At 35.2% G+C, this 18,935-nt stretch overlaps 1 protein-coding gene across 1 annotated transcript in view; it reads left to right on the top strand.

Moving 5' to 3' along the window:
- The window catches only part of LOC149772546 (uncharacterized), a 129,526-nt gene that overhangs the window by 81,912 nt on the left and 28,679 nt on the right, over positions 1–18,935 (top strand). The window contains exons 14-16 of the mRNA XM_089947659.1: positions 11,296–11,865; positions 13,983–14,001; positions 18,176–18,211. Of these exons, the coding sequence (XP_089803785.1) occupies positions 11,296–11,865; positions 13,983–14,001; positions 18,176–18,211 (625 nt within the window). The remainder of the gene's footprint in view (positions 1–11,295; positions 11,866–13,982; positions 14,002–18,175; positions 18,212–18,935) is intronic.

The raw sequence follows: 18,935 nt of genomic DNA, 5'->3' as shown, positions 1-18,935 counted from the left end.
GCGTGTGATAAAAAGGCACAGAAAGTCTTCAGAATTACCTGGAACAAAGAAAAAGTGAATTTATCATTAAAGCGGAATGTCCACATATAAACACTATGCAATTTTCAGCACGAAGTAAATTAGTGGACGGTACATGTGTCTGAATGCTTCCTGTGAATTCATTTGAAAAAACTCACTTTTCTATGTAAGTCAGAAATGGACTGGTTCCCAGCATGTTGTTCTTATCTTAATACTCACTGTGGGTTTGCCATTGACTGGCCAAATATAGTTTGGTACTCTCCATAAATAATGCACTGTTTCTTGAATCTGCTGTGAGTTGTAAGATAAAAGACCAAATCCGGCCACTTAATATAAACATTCATAGAAACGTCGCGAGTTTTGAAATAATTTATCTAAAACAATGATATCACTGCATTCTCACTGATTTGAAGACAGCAAAGTTTAGATATCAAATAATAAGTTATTGAAAATTGGACAAATTATTCACAAATCACTGTGAAAATAATGGTTTTTACGGTTCGAGCTTGTGAAAAAATACCATATTTCAAAATATTACTCAAGAGAAAACTATTTTGATGAATTCTTTTTGGTGTCTGACCTACATGCACCTGCTGATCCAATGAGTTTTGTGTGGTTGAAAATTGCAGAAATTTTACAGGTGTAATATTTGACTAATTAAGACAAGATACAACAAAATTGCCTATGAAAGACAACAACCGTATATAATATTTTTGTTTTGTAATGTTTGTTTGAACATATAAACATGTAAAAACTTCAAATGGGCTGGCAAGTATCCAATGATACTATGTGTAAAAGGTGTGATTTGAGACATGTGTCATCTTTATATAGACAAGTAAAGCTGCATGTGCCCAGTCTGTTGGGGAACATTTTCAATGTTTACAAAAATAAAGGTAATTCAGGCATCTTATGGTTTTAATATTTCTTTAATCCCTTCATATAAAATACATATTACCTTGTCTAACTTGAAAATAATGTCTAATACTTACATGTATGGCCTTGCTATCAAATTTCATATATAATTTCTAGGTATTTAGGAGCTGTTAATCATATTGATCTTAAGCTATGTAAATATTGTGTTTTTAATCCAAAATAAACTGTCAAGGCAATGTTTCATCCTTAAACTTTAAAAACATGGAAATATCCCTGAGACAAATTTCAAGGTACTGATTGAACTATAACCGGAGAATGTTCTTCCGATTCTTCATTTCTATTTGATTGATATTCTAACATGCGCTTGCCAATTTCTCCTGAAAATGCAGCATACAGATCATATGAAGGCAATGCGATCATTTCTCCATTAGCAGTGTGGCAATGGCCTTTGATCATTTCTCCATCTGCAGTGCGACAATGGACTTTGAACATTTATCCATTGGCAGTGTTGCAATGCCTTTTTATCATTTCTTCATTGGCAGTGTGGTAGTGGCCTTTGATCATTTTTCAATGGGCAATGTGGCAATGACCTTAGATTATTTATCCAATGTCAGTGTGGCAATGGCCTTTGAACATTTCTCCATCGGCAGTGTAGCAATAGCCTTTGTTCATTTTGCCATTGGCAGTGTGGCAACGGTCTTTGATCATTTCTTCATTGACAGTGTGGCAACATCCTTCGACCATTTCTCCATTTTGCAGTGTAGCAATGACGTTTGATCGTTTTTCTATTGACAGTGTGGCAATGGCCTTTGGCAGTGTGGCAACATAATTTTATCATTTCTCCATTGCAGTGTAGCAATGGCCTTTGATCATTGCTCCATTTGTTGTGTGGCAAAGACCTTTGATCATTTCTCCATTGGCACTGTGGCAATGGCCTTTGATCATTTCAGCACTGGCAGTGTAGCAACATCCTTTGATCATTTCTCCACTGGCAGTGTGACAACGGTCTTTGATCATTTCCCCACTGGCAGTGTGGCAATGACCTTTGATCATTTCTCCACTGGCAGAGTTGCTGTTACCTTTGATCATTCCTCCATTGGCAATGTGACATTGACCTTCGGAGGGACAATTACTACATTGTCATATTTCCTTCCCCTCTAATATTTTTGCAAATGGTAAAGACAGCCTTCATAAACCAGTAGTGTTTTTCTCCATTTTCGTTCAAGACATTCAAAGAACATGATGTTGAATGTTGTGTCTTTTAAGATAGAGATTTAAAATCAGAAATCTTATATACTGTCTCTGTGAGAAACCAGCATGACAATAATAAGTAACCATTAAAGAGCTTATATACATTTCAACTACTCAAAACTCGAAGACAGGTGCCTTGTTAAGTGTTAGTAATACCCTGTGACATATGATGAATTTATTGGAAAAGTCTTTAACAAGTGGTATTAAATATTTCGAGTACATACAACAAATAAATATTGCGAATACATACAACAATGGTTTTATTTTGTAATTGTTACTGTAACTGTCTGTTTTTTATTAATGCGATGCTTCATTTCGCATCGTTTTTTATGTGTCTGCTGAAAGAGTGACTGAACATCGAAATGATTTGTCTCACTGTTAAGACATGGCCATACATTATGTGGTTTATATTATTGTCATGTAACAGTTACTATTATTCCGTGATATAATATGGATTAGGAAAACAGTTTTAAAAATGTATTCTTACAGGTAACAGTTAACACACACAGTTATATGTTGCCATGTAACTGAATCCATCGACATTTCTTCAAAAAAGTCAAATTTATGTGTGAATTGTCCCTTCTCTAAACGTTATGCTCCTAATTTTCCTCTCCGAATGGTATGGAAATTTGCTGTACACTCTCTGCCACCAAAACTATCTGGAAAGACAATAACCTTTCTGACAACAAAACTGGCGGTAATGAATATAACTCTCTTCCATCAAAACGGTTTTGAATGACTATACCTCCTTTGTCAATACCTCAATGACTATACCCTTAGAGAGCCAGTGTAACTGAATGGACTGTCTATATGGCCTCTGCCAACAAAACCGACCAGAGTGATTACACTGATAATGTTTACAAAACTATCCCAACTAAGTATCCCCCTTCTGTCTGCAAATAAGTGATGAGTGTCTATACACCTCCTCTCTGCAAAACAGTCGCAAGTGACTACTCACCTTATGTTTGCACATGTCACGAATGATTTATTCACTTCCTGTCTACAAAATAGTCACTTTTGACTGTATCCGTCATGTCTGCACAAACAGTTATGAGTGACTCTGTACCTCATGTATACACAACAGTCATGAGTGACTATACACCTTCTGTATCCAAAATTGTCTTGCATGACTATCCAGTTTCTACCTACACTGTCACTATAAGTCAATGTGTTATTGCCATTTACATCATTGTAATGAAGGAATAATGTATCATCTGCATTTATTATAAGGCATTTCAATATCAGGAAGTATACTATAACATATTCAATGTAATGGTAAATATAAGTAGATATAACAGCATCCCCAGGACTGTGTTCCCATGCCCTTTTCGTGCTCATGAGTTTCACTTTGTTGTTAATTATCCCACGTTTACTTTAAGTTATTTACTGTCATACAAATTGCATTACTTGATATACCTCTATGTAGATAACTGGAATTATTACAAATATCCTACAAAATTTTGCTTGTTGATTGCAAACATTTTAAGACAAACTTGTTGCAAGAATAAATATTATTATTATGTTATACCATTTGGGTTTCATGCATCAGGGAATACTCTATGATATACATAAGGCAGTATACAGTATATTTGCGTTGAATCGGGAAATACTTTATAATGTATACAAGACAATATACTGTTTGGATCCCATATGTCAGGGAATACTATATGATATATCTGACACACTGTATATCTGTCATGGGTAAGGGGATACTGTTTAATGTATATAAGACAGTATACTGTATGGATCCCATTCATCCAGGAATACTGTATGATGTGCATAAGGCAGTATACTACATCTGCCATGGGTCAGGGAATAATGTATGATGTATATATGGTAGTATACTGTATGGATCCCATACATCAGGGAATACTGTATGTAGTGTGTAAGGCAGTATACTATATATGCCATGGATCAGGGAATTCTGTATGATGTATATAAAACAGTATACAATATGAATTTCATTGATCATTGAATACTGTTTGATATGTATAAGGCAGTATACGCGATATCTGCTATGGAGCAGGGAATACTGCATGATGTGTATACGGCAGTATACTATATATCAGTCATGGATCACGGAATAATGTATGATGTATATAAGACATTATTCTGTATGGGTCCCATAGATCAAGGAATAATGTATGATGTATGTATGGCAGTGTACAGTATGGATCCCATAGATCAGAGAATACTGATGCATATACAAGGCAGTATAGTGTATATATTCCATGTATTACATGTCTTGGCTCTTACAAAATGTAATGTAACAATAATTTATTTCCCTAGAATATCAAGTTAAAAATGAGAAGAAAAAAACTTAGGTTTTACGAATCGAAACCAAACATAATCTAATAATTAAAACAATATAAGTTCTAGTAATAAAATGTCCGGAATGAAACTGAGTTTGAATCCTGATTAAATCCATAATGGAAGATGATGACATCTGTTGGAACATGCAAAGTGCTGCAGTGTCGATAGTCTTTTGTTGAATCATAGAAAATATTATTTCAGTTTTTTTAATTCTGTTTGTTTCAATAAATGTCACTTGAATTCAAAATAATTTGAAGAAAATAAAATAATTAGCCCAAACTGGACACAACGTACAACAACTTGACTTTTCAAGTGTTATGGTACGACTGACAATGCTATCTCAATACATTAGGAATCAGTCTAGCTGAAACGCAAAACAGATGGAAGTTTGTTACATGATAATTATCACCTAGTCCAGGTATGGCATTGACTTAATTCATATTCTGAAAAAGAATTAAAACAAAATGGTAATAAGTTGCTTACTACAGTTGTCACTGATTTGGAAACAAGGTAGCGAACTAGGTCAGCATTTGCGTCAAAAATAAAAAATCAGTCAAAACTGAACTTTATTCTAAATAATATCAAATACAAAGTTTCATTACAATATCATGCAATAGAAGTTTTAAAAATATTAAAAAATAACAAATAATTAAATTAAATAGATACAGTACTTACCCCATAAAAGAAAAAGAACAAATTATATAATAAAGCCTTTTTTACCATATGTCAATTATAAATGTGCTTTATAAAAAAAAAGAAGAGAAGAAGAAATCTTTTGAATGATAAAAGGTATACATGAAATAATATTTATATAAATGGGAAAGTGCACTTAAATTGTCTTTTCCTTTGATGTGCTGACGTCAATATTATATTCCTGTAATAACAATTTGCACCTTAATAATCTCTGAGTTTTGTTTTTCAGCTTGCTGATGCAAGTAAAGGGGTTATGATCACAAAACACAATAATTGGAGGAGCTGAACTAATGTAAACTTTAAAGTGTTGTAATGCCAATATCAAAGCCAAACATTCCTTCTCGATTGTTGAATACATTCTGTGATGCTTATTTATTAGAACAAAAAGGTATACCGGATGATCAACACCATTATTATCTTCTTAAATCAATACTGCCCCAACCCCAACATCACTTGCACCAACCGTTTCAATTAATGGCTGAAATTTGGATCTGTAAGAACTGGTGCACTCTTAATTATGGCTTTTAACTTATCGAAAGCCTCCTGCCATTTTTATGTCCAATGAAACATGTTTTTTTTTTTTTGGCTTAAAAAATTTGTCAGGGTTTCAGCCCTTATGGAAATATTGGAACAAAATTTCCAATAGTATCCAGCCATACCACAAAATGGCATCAGTTACGTTTCACTGATAGGCACAGGGATCAAGAGATAGCGTTGACCTTAGCATCTATACCTTGAACTTGTCCATTTCCCACGATATGTCCTAGAAATGTTACACAAGCACTGCAAAACTCACTTTTGAATAAATTAATTGTCAAATTTGCAGCAGTGAGTCTGTCAAAGAATTTACGAATTGTTGCTAAATGTTCTTTCCATGTGTCGTTGCAGATGATGACATCATCTTGTAAGCATCAAAATTATCTAGACCAGAAGAAATCATATTCATTAGATGTTGACAAGTACTTGGCGAACCTTTCATCTCAAAAGACATCACTTTTCATTGATAAAACGCATGAATGCCAGAATTTCTTTTGCTCTTTCCATCAATGGAATTTGCCAAACTCCTTTCAGAAAGTCAAATTAGGTAACATGCTTTGCATTTCCTGTCTTATAAAATCTAGTCATCCATTCTTGAGCTGTTTTATCTGTGTTCGGAGCAAGTATACATGGTGAACATCACTCACCTTTACTTGGCTTTATGAAATCATTCTCCAGCAAATACTGAATTTCTTTTTTCAAGTATTCCTGTTTGAGAGGTTTCATCCTGTATTGATGTTGTTTCATGGGTGTGGAATTTACAATTTCACCGTCATGAAAAATTGTGTTTGTTCTTGTAAGTCCGTCTGGAAATAAATGCTTGTATTCAAGTAATAACTGTTTAAGTTCATTCCTTTCTTCTTGTTGCAAATGTGAACGTTTTTTTTCCAGATCATTCATAATTTTTTAGTTCTGAAGAATTGTCACCTCAAAATCAGTAGAGTCTGATTGCATCCCTTCACTTAAATCCTGAGAGAATGACAGGTACAACTGAACTAATTGCATGATTAATCTCTCTCTCTCTCTCAACGTACACCTTTAACATATTTTTGTGGCAAAGTTGCTTTTGTTTACGCCTTCCATGAGTGTGTATGATATAATTTAAATCAATTAATTTCTTTTCAACTGTGCGAGGACCATGCTACTTGACCTGAAGAGGATTTTGTGAGAAGAGCAAGAGAGCCAGAACTCTATCACCAGGCTGAAAACTCTTATCCTTTATATTCTTATCATACTTTGATTTCATTTTGGACTGAATAGAGTGCAAGTTAGTTCTTACGACCTCACAAATCTTTCACAACTTGTGCTTAAAATTGGAAACATAATCAAGAAGATTAATTCCAGTGTCTTCATCAGAAAGAAGTTTCTCATTTAACAACTTCAGTGGTCCACACAAAGTATTACCAAAATCTAGTTCAAAGTGACTGAATTCTGAAGATTCTTGAACCGATTCTGTAACAGCAAAGAAACGTAAATGAATGCCTTTACACCAATCTTTGCCTTTATAGAAACAATATGACCGAATTATATTTTTCAAAGTTTGGTGAAATCCTTCTAAAGCCTCTTGGCTCTCAGGGTGATAGGCAGAAGATTTAAATTGTTGTACGCCTAATTTGTACAGAAATTGCGGGAAATTTCCAGACATAAAATTTGACCAATGATCATTTTGGACAGATTTGGGAAGGCCAAATTGAGTAAAAACAAACTTTATCAAAGCTTTTACTATTGTTTTAGTTTTAATATTCGTCAAAGGAATTGCCTCTGGAAATCTTGTTGACGCACACATTGTGGTCAACATGTATCAGCACCTGACTTGGTCTTAGGTAAGGGACTGACATTGTCTACCATAATTCTGCTAAATGGTTCGTCAAATGTAGGAATAGGTTGCAGATCAACCATAGGTATCTTCTGATTGAGTTTGCTTACCATTTGACAAGTATGACAAAGTCTACAGTATTTACAAACATAGCTTTTGATTTTTGGCTAGTAGAAGTGATTCAACATATTGTGATACGTCTTATTAATCCCTAAATGACCAGCCAAAGGAATTTTATGGGCCAGACTTGGTATTTCCTGTCTGTATGATTTTGGAACTACAATTTGACAGTTCACTGGCCATTCTTCATCAGCAGGTACCTCAGGATGTTTCCATTTTCTTTAAAGAATCCATTTTTAACGAAATAACAGACAGGTGCTTCTGTGACTTAAGTTTCACTAATGGCTTTTTGAAACACATGAGATCCCAGGATTTTGTCCTGTTTGACAACAAGTGATTGTTTTTTGTCACCCTGATTAGAATAAAGAGAATGAGCAGTTCAAGATCACTGTGATCCTTTGATTGATCCAAAGAAGGAGTGAAAGTGACCTCATCAGAAGCTTGACCAAAACATGTGTCAGCTAAAGGAACACTTTCCTGATCAACATCATTTTCAAGAGCTTTCTTTGCCATAGCTCTGATAACTGCACAAGCTGCGAATAAATCAGGAAATTCTTGTTCAATAAGATCGAATTTCTGATTCAAACAAGGCTTTTACTCAAGGAATTATTTCCAATAGGATCCACCTTCTGATCTAAACAAGGCTTGTCAGTTACAAGTGGATTGACCGCAACCTTATATCCAACTAGGCCATTGCCTAGTAATAACTTAATACCCTGAACAGGTAAAGCGTACACTGTTCCTACTGTCACGAGTCCTAAGGCTAAGTCTGATGACGAATTTACACAATGGCGAGGAACATTAGCAAAGCCGCACTCTACTCCCTGAATAAGAACATTCTCGTTGGAAGAATACTTCTCAGAAAAAAAGAAAGTACCTGATAATAAACGACTCTGAGAAGCCCGTGTGTCCCTTAAACGTTTAATAGGGATGGGATTGGCTGAATCACCCAAGAGTGATATAGAATCCTCTGACATGAATGGTTTATAATTCTTAATAAGAAAAGCAGACTGGGGTTTATTAGACCCAGCAAGTGTATTGCTTTCCATATATGACCGTGACTATGACCTCTTAGAAACAAAGGCATTTGGAATAGGTTCGTCTTGATTCTGACGCTTATTTGTCAGTTTGTAGCAATCAGGAATAACGTGTCCTTTCTTCTTGCAATAGGTTCACGTAGGAAGATATAAGGATTTCTGATCATTCTTATCAGAAACTTGATTTTTAACAGTTTTGCCAGGTTTAAACTTAGAATGGCTTGTATAAAAATGAAATACGTTTTTGTACCAGAAGACTGCTGAGTGGAAGACTTACTTAAAAAAAGAACTTTACGAAATAAATAATACTCGTCAGAAACACGAGCAGCATTTTCCAAGGTTTCGATCTTATGCTCATCCAAATGAGTCTTAATGTCACTATGGACCCAGTTCTTGAACACTTCAAGTAATACAAGTTGTCTGTGAATTTTGTAATCTTGATCAACATTCCTGACTAAGCACCACCTATTAAATAGCTACTATTTTTCACTTGCAATTTAGATATGAGTTTGTTCAGTTTCTTTTTTATAGTTCCTGCATTTTTGTTGCTAAACCTCAGAGACAAAATCATAACCCTTTAAGATGCATTCCTTAACCTGATCATAGTCGGCACTGTCTGAACTGAATAAATATATAGGGTTTTGCCAACAAAGTTCACACTGTAATAATTGAGCCCAATATGGAAAATAATAAATATTTGTCTAGTTTTTCACTAAAATGGGACACTAACCTAAAATTCTTAGTAACATTAAAACTTGAATTTGCAAGTGAAGTCGGAACGCGCATTTCACTTGCCAGCTCTATTTCTTTTATTCTATATTGATATTCCCCTCTCTTCCTTCTGTCTTTGCATTTTAATGTTTCTTTCTCTCCTCATTCTCCAATTGTTGATGCATTTGCTCTTTCTGTAACTGCGCTTGTTCTTTCTTTAATTCCATTTGTTCTTTCTTTAACTGCATTTGTCTCTCTTCTCTTTCTTCACTTGTAGCTGCATTTGTTTCTCTTTCCTTTTTCTCCAATAACGTTTGTTTTTCTTCTTTCCGTCATTTATAGCTGCCTATGTTTTTATTCTTTCTGTAACTTCAACTACATTTGTTTTTCTTCTTTATCTTTCTGATGTTCCAGCTTTCTTCACTCAAATTCAATCTTGTATTTTAATTTTAATTTCTTTACTTTTATGTCAGAGTCTGATACAGACTTAATGATCGAAACCAAAACACTTTTATCCAAAATATTCCACCAAATACTGGACCAAAATATTTCTTGCTTGGTTAAAGAAGCTTTTGCCTCAAAGGGAATACTGCATGATGTGTATAAGGCAGTATACAGTATATCTGCCATGGGTCAGGGAATACTGTATGAAGTGTATAAGGCAGTATACTGTATGAATCCTATTGATCATTGAATACTGTATGATGTATATAAGGTAGTATACAGTACCATGGAGCAGTGAATACAGCATAATCTATAGAAGGCAGCATACAGTATAAATATCATTGATCATTGAATACGGTATGACGTGCATAAGGCAGTATTCAGTACATCTGCCATGGAGCAGGGAATATTGCATGAAGTATAAGGCAGTATACGGGATATCTGCCACATACAGAATTATAATGAGTGAGTATCATGTACTACACTAGTAGGTAATATTACTATTATAACGAGTAAGTATTCCTTCATTTTAAGTGTCCATAGTATTTTATTATAACACAGTCTCACTATAAGCTGATATAATTTGGCTGTTATGGATGGTGTTATAATAAAGTGACACTATCTGATCTACTTTATTTTATGGTAGTCTTACTATGAGGTGATATTCTCTAGGGCTTCTGTAGACATTGTTACAATAAGGCTATAATGTATCGTGTACATCAGTATACTCACATTATCTATAAGGTGGTATTCTATGGCTTCTGTAGAGAGTGTCACAGTGAGGGTGTACTGTATAATGTACATCAGTATACTCACATTCTCTATAAGGTGGTATTCTATGGCTTCTGTAGAGAGTGCCACAGTGAGGTGTTTAGATGAGTCAGTCTATTATCACTTTGTCAGACGTTATTATTTGTAGAGTCAATGGAGTTAGCATTAAGATTGGTCAATCCATTAATAAAATTCATACTATATGTATGGTTTATGCTCTTTCAATGGAGTTGGCATTTAGATTGGTCAGTCCATTAATAAAATTCATACTATATGTATGGTATGTAACCTGGCTATACTGCAATGGGTAGTTTTCTTGTTTCCTCCTCAGCTTAAATTCATTTAGAAATTATGTCTACTAGACTGAAATTGATACGTGTATTTATAACGTTTTTTAAATGTTCATATTTTCTAACATAATTGAACGTATAAACGCTTTCTACATTTCATAGGGAACCGAGTAGCCGAGTGATCTAAAGCGCTCACGTTATGGATCACGTAATCTCAACTCTGTCTACCTGGGTTCGGCCAATGGGGTTATGTGAGAAAGCTTGCCAGTAGCTTCGCTTGGGTATGTGGTTCTTTCCATGGTTTTCCTGGGTTCTTCCTCCACCATTAATACTGGCCACCGTGTATAGCCTATCTTGTGCTGAAAATGGCGTTAAAACCCCACAACACATTCAACTACATTTCGTCTCTTTTATTTTTCAGGTGGAAAGTTATTACCTCGCACCATGCATGCTTAAGGAAAGAACACCCACAGAGTTGATCAGCCTTGCACAACATCCAGAGAGGAACAGTTCCTCAGTCCTTTGTTATGTCTTCCGAGGGAAATTCCTTCCTGCTCCCATTTTCCATCGCCTTCTTGCCACATGTGTTGGTCACTGGCCCATTGCCAAGAAAATGTCTGAAAATTTGATCTTTTGTGGCTGTTGTGTGTTTAATATTGATCTTCATCATAGACTGACCATATTATTCAGGGACTATGTCATATTTGCACAAGTCACAAGAATGGGGGCCACTGAGAAGAATCCTTCTTCTAAACTGTGTACCGGTGTTCAAAAGTTCATCACAATGACTTTGTCCAGTATTATTTCATATCTGGGACAGAGTCTACGATTTGACCTTTTCATACAATGCCCCAGAATGGACGGGTACCGTGTAGACTGTTTGATCCCTGTTGAAGACCTCAAAGGGAATGAAGATGTTCCTTGCCATTTCCATGAGATCAGTCATGTAATTATGTCCCAGGATGTGATAAACTTCTGGTTTCAGGAAACGGTGAGAAAGGATTAATTTGCTATTTGCAGTTGATGCATGTTAAATGCATGCAGAGAGTCATTTCTTTTAATCTGCAGCTAATTCTCCACTCTGATATGTGAGGTACTTATGTTTTCAAAAATTCTTTATGTTATGGTACTGTTGGAAGTAATCCAGCTGTCACAATTATTTTAATATTTGTGAACAAGCCATATCTTCTATTAAAGTTTCTGTATTCCGGATGAATACTGAGGAAGGACACTTAGAATTAAAAGAACATGCATGATTTATATAAGATTAAGAGATCGCATATCTTTTAGTTATATTGTGCAGTAAATGGTCATAGTTCTAATAAAAACGTTGAACTCATATCAATACCAAAATTGTATGCAAATTTCAATTGTTTTTAATGCAATACAATACATTTCTTCTTGTAACTCTAATGTTGATATTCACTTGATGCGCACTGATTTATAATGTACACATTTAAAACAACACGTGGAAATATATGTGTGAGTGTTACATCAATAATGAGTTGAAATATTTCAGGTAGGATATGGCAACCATCTTTAAACTCTCGTTATTTCCTCTCCTCCTGATTTGATGTTCATACTAAAAAATGGACATTTCACTAATAGACTTCGTGTGATATGTAGTTGGTTCTGAACAAAAATTATGCCGGTTTGATGTTGAATATTTACGACATGGCATCCATCTTAAAATCTTGTTATGGATAGTCATATAAATAAGGGGTTTTAACTAACATACGTATTTGTCTAGTTAAAGTGGTACCGATCTGAGGTTCAGTATGGCTACCATAGTGGCGATTGTTAAGATTGTGTTACTGTTATTCATTATACATATATGGTCATATCAGTATGAAGTTTTTACTAAACACGTCTTACACTGTTTAGCTAGTCCTAAGTACAAAAGGTACCAGTCTGGTATCCCATACGGATGGCATCTCAAAAATGGTATGACACTTTCTTGAGCAGAAAATCCTATTCATATGATGTCCAGTTGGATGTTAATGAAAATGGTGCAAATCTGATCATGACGACATGGATATTTCACGAGAAGTGTTCTAATGATGTCTCCTTTGTTCTAATGAACGGAGTGCAAAGCTGACAGGCAGTTAAAATTAAGAGACAGTCTTACTAGTCTTACTTCAATTCCTGGAATGTATGATCGCCCAGAAGAGCATCAGATCTTTCAAGCTACTCTTCTTACTTCTTAATGCATATGATAGGTTAGAATACATGCCATATAAACTCATCAATGGATCCATGTATGTGATAGGTTAGAATACATGCCATATAAACTCATCAATGGGTCCAGGTATATGATAGGTTGGAATACATGCCATACAAACTCATCAATCGATCCATGTATGTCATGGGGCCCCGAGTGGCCGAGTGATCTAAAGCGCTCTCCGTTACGGATCACTGCCATCTCACCTCTCCGTGGGTTCGAGTCTCGGATTTGGCTAATGTGGGTATGCGAGAAAGCTTGCCAGTAGCTTCTCGTGGGTCGGTGGTTCTTTTCAGGGGTTTCCCGGGTTCTTCCTCCACCATTAATACTGGCCGCCATGTATAGCCTATCGCGTTCTGAAAAATGGCGTTAAACCATACAACAACAACAACAACGACAACAACAATGTATGTCATAGGTTGAAATTCATACCATATAAACTCATCAATGGATCCATGTATATGATAGGTTAGAATACATGCCATATAAACTCAACAATGGATCCAATCACTTCACTTCATGGCGGTGTTTGATATAATTCAGGAATGATCACCAATGCCTGTTTTGCCATGCCACTGGACTCCTCACTTACTGTAACATCTTTTGTTAAATATGTTACGTTTATCCCATATCAGCAATCTTTGTGAAAAGTATGTCAGATCCATTCCACCATAATCTCCACATTTAGCCTGGATTATCAGTATTAGACGAAATGGCAGATTCCTTACACCACGTCACCACATTTATCCTGTATCATTAGGGCTTGATAATTCTTGCTCCTACATAAGTGAGGGTCACAATTGTACTCATGGTGCAATTTTGCACACATTGGCACATAAGCAGCAATGAATAATAACTTTTAAAATGTTATTTTCTTTACTTTTCAGGAACAGTCTGCGGATGGATGTAAATATATCATTTTCTCATTATTCACATTAACCATTCAATAATTTACGAGATTCCCTTATTGGGGCATTACATGTCATCTAAAGTTGTTCTTGTACTTTCTTCTAGGTTATCTTTCTCATAAGGTCAAGTGATGTAACTAACTTCAGTTCATGAGTTTACTGTCATCAGTCAACAGTTTTATTGCTAGTGTAACAAGATGAACCAGGTTGGGGTCAGATTACAACGAATATACTAACAATGGTAACAACAATATGGTATATATTTACGGATGATTCGAAGGTAGATAAAATCCTATATCTAACTCATGTAATATGATCTCTATTTATGGATGGTTCGAAGGTAGTTAGAATCCTAAATCTAACTCATGTACAGAAGATCAGAATATTGAATATTTAACACACTGATGTGCAGTTAGTTATATTACTGATATGACTAAAACAGTTATTAACTGGAACAAGGTATAAGTAAACAGAATAATGAACTGACAAAAATTAAACAAAAACAAGAAACTTAGATTAACGATTCCATCAGCATGATTCGTCAGAATATGTAAACATTCACAATGGAGAGAATGTTGGCATACCTCTATGCTACATTAATGTAATGTGGATGATATTTATTTGGATATTGTACTTTTGGAAATTGTACACAATCTAAGCACACTGCTAACAAACATGACTGTTCCCTTGTGCTAAAAAATCAGCCTGAATTAGTCTAAAGTACACTATACATAGCGGGTATTACAATAGGGAAAATGAATTTTGCCAGACTAGACAATATCAGCCTCTAAAAGTGCAATGAATGAATTACCAAATATATAAAATGTAAAATGAACTTATCGGCTCCTTTTTATACAACTTACCTTTGAAGTTCAGTAAGTGAAAATGACCAAGAGGAGCTAGTACTTTTTCAAAGGTGCACATCTGGAGTAAGACCAAGCTGCGTACTCTATAACCCATATTATACCCATCAATCATACACCAAAATAAAGGGAACTAAAGGTTCTTTGAATTATACCTAAGATATGCAAGGTCTTTTTTTAAACAGCCAGTATAACCAGCGAGGAAAGCCAGGGAAATTATTTTTCTTTAAAATTCTAACCCTATGCAAAATACGAAACTAGAGCGCCACCTCAACGGTCAAATCACTATTATAATTATAAGACTTATGATGTACCAAATTCATCCCATGCTCTAGTTCATCCTAGGTAAAAATGATTATGTTTGCACATCCAACATGATTACCACAGTAGCCATATTGAACATCGTGGTATCACTACATCCCCAGAATGGATGGTCAGTTTAGGAAAAACCTTTTCAGGCTGGTTATTTGCCAAACTTTATTTTTGTAGTGAAAATATCTTTTTTTCTTTCTGTTAAGGTATGCATTATTATAGCAACTATTTCTTGTACAAGAGTGTGGTTGTACCACATGCATTGATATCATTTCTTTTAAAAGATGATGGTTGTACTGCCTGCATTGCTATCATTTCATTTAAAAGTGGATGGTTCTACTATATGCATTTGTAAGCTTTGCAGTAAAAGAAGAAAAACATGATATGTGGATCTCTTCTACTCTTGTTAAGGCGCCATATTGCTCCATGTCTTAAGGATATTCTTCATCTTTTGAGTCTAAAGACTAGCATTACATAACTAACTAGATTGGTTTCCTTGACCACGTGATTGGCTGCTCGGATCAATTTTTATATGTACTGTGCGTATTACAGTGAACAGGTGATTCACTTGAGGCTGCTTGTTTAACACAAAACATGCTGCAATCTAATCTGATAAATAAGATGCGCGCCCTTCTGTTCCACTGATCCAGCAGTTCGACTGAGTTCGCATTCTGTTGATCCAATATGGATGAGACTGAATCAGATGAAACTATCCAATGTCTGACTTTATAATTGAAGTATTTAAAGAACAACTTAAGAATGTATTTAAGTCATTCGACAGATTCCTTTCTCTCTTTCAACTTAGCTTGTATCCTTTGCAATCACTCATTTGCCAACTGGTGATATGCTCTTCCATGCTTTTGTGTATAGTCTGCAAAGGCTATGCTTGCTTGGGGATGTTTGGTATCAATCTGGACTCTTAAGATCAGCGACACTGTCACCTTCCTGGAATGTGTGGCCATTCTTTGTGAAGGTAAACCCTGCGTAAGGCTTTCCTGGCATAGTCTGGTGCATCACCTGTGTTGGATTGATTGTTATTATGAGACAGACATTGTCGCATGCTGAAGGGAAATGGTGCGATGCTTGTTGCATATACTTCGAGTTGGCATTACATGAACTGTTGACAGCAAATAGATGATTATGAACAGTCACTTTTGTAGCTTTGTCTTCACTTCTGGTCTACTCAGATTCCAGAACTTACGGTCAATATGAAATCTGAAAACGTGATGGAAAACATTATACTAAAAAGACCCTTATACAGACTTGCATGACTTCACTGGCAGCAGGTTCAGATGCACAGTTGTCCATGATGAAAGCAGGGATTCCATTATAGCATTGCCAAACAATTAGAACAAAGTAATTTGACAACCAAATTGTACTATGATCGTCCAGAGGCCATCATAAATGTGTGTCTCTGACTAACTGAGTCAACAGATTTTATCAGGTCAAGAAATGTCATGTACAGGTGGGAATTCTCTATGTGCCATTTATCCTGCAGTTAACAAGCTACGAGCACCATGTATGCAGTTCTTTGCCCTTTGAAACCAGAAAGAAGCACTTGACTGATATGACACATACGACAATTCAGTGGAATCCTGGTGAGGATTTTGCTGGCTTTTGACAGCAAGGGCATGTCCTGATTGTTGTCACAATTGTGTTTTATGTCCGCTTGCATAAGTATACAGCGGATGCATTCCTGTATCCCTGGGTTACAGTTCCTTGTGTCCGGATTAACCAGAAAAGTTCAGTCTGTTGCTCAATCATGTTCAAGCCTCTGGCATGGTAGATATTTGCCAACATAAAATCTGATACCGGTATTTTGGCAGCAAGTTGGTTGCTTTCTCAGGTTCAGTCAGTGTTGCAAAATATCTGCAGTCAAACAGTTAAATATAGTGTATTAACTGACAATGTTGTGAAAGAGTTGTCTCCACCTTTGTAAGATTTTGTCTTTGTCAATGGGTTGTTTGGTTCCATAAGCACTTAATATGGATGTTTTTAAATCCTCGTAAAAGCGGATTATGTAATTCGAGTCCGCATATAAGTGCATCTTGTTTGCCTTATCGCTCAGGCATGAGTCTTTCAGTTTGCTGAGTTTGCATTGGACAGTTCTTGTGATGATAGTGAAGGCAGTATTCTAAACAGGACTTTTGGAGCATTGTTTTATATTCAGTAGTGTCTGTATGGCAGCATCTTTTTTATGAATCTAGTCATGATTATGTATGATGGAATTGAAAATATGGATACACCTGATTATAAATTAGATTTCTTCATCAGATATTAATAGAACACGATTTCAGACACAATATGTGTCACTCTTTTATAAAAGGCATGTCTAATTTCTGCCGCAAATAAATAACTACTTTTCCCGCCTTCAAGCTCATGAATGGCATCAACACACTCTCATGATAGCAACCATCTATCATTTGGAATATGACATACTGATAGAATTAAATTTAAATGAAGTACAGTGAGTGCAAAAATATATGAAATTGTTATATGGCCAGTCAAGCATCTGTCTCATCAATAACTCTTGCTTCAGATAACATTGTAAATCTCTCTTTAAGCTAACATAAAGTGTTTCAAATTCCATATAAATGATACTTGATGTGATGACATCATTTTGCATGCTGATTGCTATGCCATCACCTGTGTTTGGCATAATAGGAAGAATGGTATTAAAGGTATGTATTAGGATCTTTTCTTTCTGAAAGTTTTTTCATTATTCTTGCTGTATTTTGTAGGAGCAAATATTGTGAACTGCATAGTAATTATAATATACATTATTATTTACAGATTGCTGCTGATTAAGGTTCCGATATTAAATGTGGGCTTTTTTTATACTTTATTCAAAATGTTACATTGTTAAATTGCACATTGCGTTGACAATAATACCATCAAATGATATAATAAGACAAGAAACGAAGAGCACCTCCTTAAATTGCTAGTTGTATTGATAATAATACAATAAAACGTAGAAGGATGTATGCATGCTTTCAGGTAAGAAACAAGGAGCAGTACAGCCTACAGAGGAAGGTAATGACTATTTTTCTTGCTCAAAAACATTTTAAACAGCTGTTGACGGCCCCACAATATAATGACTTTGTTTGAGATGAAACACAAGTTAAATTAAATTGGAATATGTGGTGGTGGGGGTTGGTAAAATAGTACAAGTCATTAGATACAATTGTGTTACCTTGTTTGTTTAGGCAGGGAAATTAAATACTTTATAATTGTTGCCTCTGCCAGTTTATTTTGCTATCCATCCATTCAGTCTTTATTATATTTCATACGCAGTATCCTGGTACATATTTAGTAGAATTGCATGATACTAAATTAAATACTTTTCCTGCTTTGGATCTGTTATTTCTGTTGGCAGGGGAAGCAACCATTTCGAAAAAATTGATATGGCAAACCTCGTTTGTTGAATATATTAAAAATATATAAATGCAATAATTTCAGTTTGTATAAATTATCATGGGGACATTATTGTTTATTTTTGATTCATGTTTGAAAACTTTTCTTGCACATGAGCCATTACATGTAATATTTGTTTAAATACCATGTAAAATAAATTTATATAAGCCATAGTGAGCGTGGTCAAACCATGTTGATGAATATTTTGAATTAAAATATTTCAATACCCTCGACATATACAATGTAAACTTAAAGTTACTGAAGTTCCATCTCGTTACAGACGAGTCACAGAACATGAAAAAGACACGGCCATTACATAATTTTGCTGTTACTGACTTTGCCA

The sequence above is a fragment of the Sinohyriopsis cumingii genome, unplaced genomic scaffold (genome assembly GCF_028554795.1).
Source record: "Sinohyriopsis cumingii isolate HCF-2022 unplaced genomic scaffold, ASM2855479v2 utg001397l, whole genome shotgun sequence".
Taxonomy (NCBI): domain Eukaryota; kingdom Metazoa; phylum Mollusca; class Bivalvia; order Unionida; family Unionidae; genus Sinohyriopsis; species Sinohyriopsis cumingii.
Note: the sequence above shows the minus strand (reverse complement) of the source record. Positions and strands in the feature narration are given on the sequence as shown.